Source organism: Hyposmocoma kahamanoa, unplaced genomic scaffold (genome assembly GCF_003589595.1).
Source record: "Hyposmocoma kahamanoa isolate Upper Pololo Valley unplaced genomic scaffold, ASM358959v1 86, whole genome shotgun sequence".
NCBI classification, from domain to species: domain Eukaryota; kingdom Metazoa; phylum Arthropoda; class Insecta; order Lepidoptera; family Cosmopterigidae; genus Hyposmocoma; species Hyposmocoma kahamanoa.
In genome coordinates, this window is record NW_020654289.1 from 17337161 (window position 1) to 17343160 (window position 6000).

Here is a 6000-nt window from a genome sequence, read left to right on the forward strand (position 1 = left end):
TATGGATAAGAAAAAAACCCACTTGCTAGTATTAACCACTACGAACGAATAAAGAAATAAGGTGCAATCTACACCAGTTTTATTCTACGTGTAAATGAAACTATTTAAATTAAAATGCATCGTTCAGAAATTCATGAGTCGCAGCAGTGCTGTTAGTTTATGCACTGCTTCCAATTTCTAGCCATTGCTTGAATCAAATTTGGAATGGAATAAGAAACGTTCAGCTTTGAAGCGGGATTCTTTTAGAAAATAGTTTTTTAAGAAAATTTTAAGTCATTATAGCCAGTTAGTATATGATGAACTTTAAATGAGATTTTCAGCTTGTATGAAGGTTCAAAACAACGTTTATTAATCCAGAATTTGACACATCTTTTTAAATTAGAAACTATTTCCTATCATTATCAAGATTTCGTAGTGTTTATCATTTTTTTGTGTGAGTTTTGGCGACAGCGGTTCTGATAGGAGTCGAGGCTTACCCTTTCATTGTTTTTTTCTTCCGTAGGTTGCTATGCAACATTTATACATAAAAATATGAACATTGTTGTTAGCTACCGAGAATTGTTAATACGGTTCTAAATGAGTACTAAATCAGATTATGGAAATTTAATGTTTATAAGTTTATAGCTACAAACTTCTTTAACATATTCGTTGAATATTAATACTGAAAAAAACATAACGGTTGGTTTTCACATAACAGAGACATAATGCAGTTTACTATGTAAATAATGATAATACGTCACATAATCACACATTAATGTGCATAATAAAACAATGTTACGATCATGCGCTAAAATGTTTACAGAAGATAATACATTCTTGTGTTATCGTGTTACAGTGTTATCTGATTTAAAGGTAACCTAAAAAAAACAGTACAGTATTCTCTAAGCAATAGAACTCTTTGTGAATTAGTTATAGAATAAAAGTTGTTGTTGATCATATTAGTATTATGTGGGAACAACACATAATTTTAACATTTTAACTGCCTCTGTGGCCGAACCCAGGTTCGATTCCCGGGCCGGGAGAAATAGCTGTATGGCCTACATTTATTTCTCTCGTGAGTTTGGGTGTAAGTTGTGGTTGTCTATGTGTGTGTCCATGGCACCCGCGACACAGGGTTTCCCTAGTGCGGGGCTATGTTGAGTGTGTGCGTTATTTATTAATTATTTATTAATGCCCTCAAGACAATTATAATATCCGGCATTCACTTACTTGTAGTAAAACTATAAAAATACACTTAGGATCGTAATTTGTTTACCTTAAAACAAGAATTTAAAAAACAAAAAAGCCCATAAGAAAATTCGATTGAGCCTAGCCTGATCCGCAAAATAATTGTATATCATTTGCAGAATCAACCACAGGTAAATAAAGGTTGGAACCCCGATAATATTCCTTTTAAGAAACCTTCATGGAATAAGAAAAAAAACCTTGGAAGCATCGTTTCAATGGACTATTATTTGTATTTTATTAAATGACGATACGAAACTTTATTTTGGTTTAACGTAGTTATTCACAAGTAAAAGCGTTTTTATTTTCTGTTATTAGTTTCATTGATGTACAGATCTGTAAAACAATACCTATTAACGAAAAAACGGTAAGTCTATAGTAGTTTATTACTACGCACTAACGTAAAGGCATTCTTAATTCCTGTAAGGCTAGCACGACAGGGCGCGACTTGCGGGAGTGTGACATAATGTAGAGCGGCCCTACTGCTGCGCGTTGACACGCGTTGGCACGCGAAGGAACGATGACCCTCGGGTCTGGCAACCCGCCGTGCGTGCAATCTAAACAAGTACACTGTCAGTACAATATAATTCAAAACGCACGACGACACACGCACGCAGCAGTGACGCGCGTTTTTACGTTTTTCCTCTGAACGCGCGTTCATATGAACGAGTGTATGCAAAATGTATAAATATCTAGAAGCGCGATTTGAGAACGCGCGTTAAAATTTGTCATCTGAACTTACGCCTAAACAAATGACACTAGAAATTGTCGTTTACCTGTAATGAAACTTATAAAACACAATAAGAGTTTCTTATAAATATTGTGCTTTCTTATCAACAAGATATACAGAAGTTTAAATACGATTTTCATAACAAGTGTTCATTTGAATGATAAAGCAATTTGGTGAAATAATAGTTCTAAATTGCAGATATTAACTTTACAAACAAGTTAAAAAAGTAGCCAGAAACTATTACATTGTATCATCTACAACTTTATCTAATGGTTTGAAAGCAACATATCTGCAGTATACGGTGTACTCACACCATCATAAAACTCATCGATAAACGATACTTGTGTGAATTTATAGCTTTAGCGACACTGGAATCTATATGTCTACAATGTAGATGTAATACTCTCTTAAACGGAATCGTTAACACATAGACTGTGTAGTTAGCTATCAAGTTGCCAACGAACCGTGAAATTCTCAAGTTCCTCTTAATATTTACATTTATTTTATCAAACATTTTCACATGAAATGCCTTATGTATAGTCTCATGCCTCTTACTACAAACTTACCTATTTATGTGAGATACGATTTGCGCGAGAGGGACATAAAGCGCGAGGTACTGTTATTGTCACATGGAGATGGATATTTCGCACGTTAATGTTGCTTACGCTTGAGTCGCGCCCTGTCATGCTGGCCCTGCTGCTGCGCATTGACGCGCGGTAGGACGCGTTCCCACTATGTCGTGACGACAGATTGTCGTGCAGTTTACAGTGTCGGGGCTTGTATATTTAAATGAAGTTGTTCACATATAGCACGACACGATTAACTGTCGTTCACAAATTTTTATCGTTACAACGTCAAACTGTCGTCACACACACAGTCGTCAGACGATAAAAACAGTCACTATAAAAACGTGATGATAGATTGTCGCAGCTCCTATTGTCGACAAGTTTTATTTATCGCTGTCCGCATGTATTTTGCTCCCTGCCCTCCCCTCTCGTACCCCGCGCCCTCTGCTCGCTTTGCAGTAGCGTTGGGTCGTAGCCAGACATGGGCAAGGAGGCTGTCGTGAAACGATAAATTGTCGTCACGATCTAGTAGGAACAGCTAGTCACGACAGTCGTTCAACGATAAAAAATCGTCCACGACAGATAGTTGTGATATGGGAACAGGCTAGACACGACAGTCGTCCAACGATAATAAAACGTGACGACATAGTGGGAACGCGCCCGTACACGGTAACATACAGTTACTCGAAATTATATGATTTTTGATGTGCGTACATACAAGTACGTACGTACGTTAGCGCGTTTAACTTCAATTACTCTACGAGTGTGTAAACGGTTATAAATGTACATAATTTTCGTCGAAAAAACAACGTTATCGACATAGAAACTAGGCAACGCAAGCACGTCTGCTATTTAACATTTTCTCAGCTCGTAAATGCTTATTGTGCTTCAATATAATTAAGGTACTTACCGTCATGATAGGTATATCAGCGGACGACGGTTGATACTTCAAAAGCCGGCTAAATCTTAAAGTACGTTGTGCCATTGTCAATGGCCCCACGGGTCGGGACACATGTATGAGCGGTGAAGGCGGGTGACATGACGGCGGTGTCGATGGTGGGATCACCCGCTTAACTGTCTCCAACGGAACTGTTCTAGCAACCAATGTATCACTACCGACCGAATTAGCACTACCACTAAACATGTTCATCAAATCCCCGATCGAGCCGCCTCCACTTGAACCACCACCACATCTTAATTTGTCTAAATCCGTCAAACTTGAACCGCGTCTAACTCTAAGACGCGTGCCAGACGTACCCGCTACATTTGAGCGACTTTTGAAAGTTTCCGCTCGCACGTCAGCTTCGCTCGTCGCTTGAACTTTACGTCTTCGCAGCATTTTCGCTTTAAGACGTTCGTAGCATAACACAAACACGTTAACACTGGTGGCACGAAACAGTCACCTGACAAAAAATTTGCATAGATAGTTGCGCGTGCTCAATAAAAGGGCCACGGTCACCCGCAGGATATCGCTATCGCGTCCTCGTATGCTTCCGTCGCGGTCTCTTGCACAATATTCTCGAACCCTAAATCCATGTTGTTCTTTAGTGAAAATTTCTTTATTTATTGGTTTATTTTTCCTCAATGTTATTAAGGGTGCGTTCTGTACAGAGTCTACTGGGTGACTGAGGTGCGTACTACGCGTATATGGAACAAGTCAGCTGAACTAATGAGGTGATCGGGTTCAAAGGCAATCGCCACGGGCGGCGGCCACTTAACTAAGAAACCACTGAGAGCTGAATGTACCCAATATATATTTCGCGGAAAAAATATAAAAAAATCTCCAAATGTATATCATAGAACAGAGAAACGGTAGTCGTAACTTTACTATAGTTTGTACGACCATTAACAAAATAACTCTGACCGGATTAAACATACCTACATATATTCTTAAGTAAGGTGCAACTATTTTAATTTTCATTGAAAAGCATGATGTTTTTTATGCCATATGACACAAAAATGGTACAAACAAGAAATATAACTCCCTGGATCCGACTCAAGTCGTTGAGTCCAGTTGGATGGAGGGATTTTTTCTTTGTATTTATACGATCTTCATGTCAATAATAATAAGGTACAACTAAATCGCAAAAATATTCTTTCGGTTACTATAAAAATTATAACACTCTAAAAATGTTAACCATCCAATAACAATTTCAAATTTAATGCTCTCCGGGGAGCTTCATTTCCAAACTACCGAGGAATTGCAATCTGAGACTACTAATTGGAAGGAACCAGGATGTAAGGCATACTACATAGTAAAATTTTTGAATGCAACATATTTTCTGTTAAGTTATTCAATGCCCGCATTTGAAAACACATTAACATCTTTCTTTTCTGATTTACCTACTACTTTATATTTGATACGATAGTTAATGAGGAAAGGCTCGGTATTTTTGCAAAGCTACACTTTTTTTAATATCAATAATGGGTTTTTAAGTAAAAACAAATTCCTATTCCGTGTTCTAAACAGTTACTATGCTTTAATTGCTATATGACAATACCTTTAAAATCACAGATCGTTAAAAAAGAACACAATAAAACTTCATTACATTAAATAGTATGAAATACAAACAAACGTACAAATCGTTTGAACAAAACTGTCATAAAAGTTACAAAAAAGCAATTTAAAAAATTAAAATTAACGTAATAACATAACGTTCGCATATAATTATTGAGTTTTTGTTTTCACTATTACTTACCTACTTTTTGTTGGAATAAATTATACGAATTTAGATCCAAAATAGTAAAATTTATTTTTGACTGTGTGTATAATTTTTTGAATTGCCTTTATATTTAATTACGTTAGTTTCAAAGTCCATTATTTGAAAAAATAATGTAGTTACACGTAATAAGATTCAATGAATACCAGTCGAAGAATATTGGCTAATCATGTCTTTTTTACGCACACGCTCAACATAGCCTCGCACTTAGGAAACCGTCCATGTCGCGGGTGCCATGGCCACACACATAGACAACCACATATTACACTCACACTCACGAGAGAAATAATGTAGGCCATACAAATATTGCTCCCGGCCCGGGAATCGAACCTGGCAGTTGGTACCCGTTCGGCCACAGAGGCAGTTTATTATCTTTTGTTGATTATCTTTATATAGACTTCAATCAGATGATTGGAAGCCTAGCTGGACGGTTACAACTGACGTTACATTATTAATCTAAATATATACAAAGTAAAGACAAAAATGCAACAATAACCATTGACATAGGACGATTAAATAAAGATGATACATATTAAATACTATATTTTATTAGCCCATTTTCATCATTGTTTCCATCTAAGCACATCAAGCACAACAACTGCAGAAACGAATATAAATAATAAATTAAATTGTGTGATTGATTCAATTAAAATTTGCCAACAAGCTGATAATACGCTTGATTGGAATCCGAGTGTTTGCCATTAAAGAAATTTAAGTATATCAAATATTTACGGATTATGTAACAGTATATATACACCCA

At 36.6% G+C, this 6000-nt stretch overlaps 1 protein-coding gene across 2 annotated transcripts in view; it reads right to left on the reverse strand.

The window, feature by feature from the left end:
* LOC113234812 (protein unc-13 homolog B) overlaps positions 1 to 6000 on the reverse strand; it is a 403601-nt gene that overhangs the window by 392593 nt on the left and 5008 nt on the right. Inside the window, exon 1 of one of the 2 annotated variants that reach the window (XM_026470309.1) lies at positions 3431 to 3524. The exons of the other annotated variant lie outside the window; for it this stretch is intronic. Coding sequence (XP_026326094.1) covers positions 3431 to 3505 — 75 coding nt within the window. The 5' untranslated portion in view covers positions 3506 to 3524. Of the gene's footprint in view, positions 1 to 3430; positions 3525 to 6000 lie in introns of those variants that run through there. 2 annotated transcript variants of the gene reach the window in all.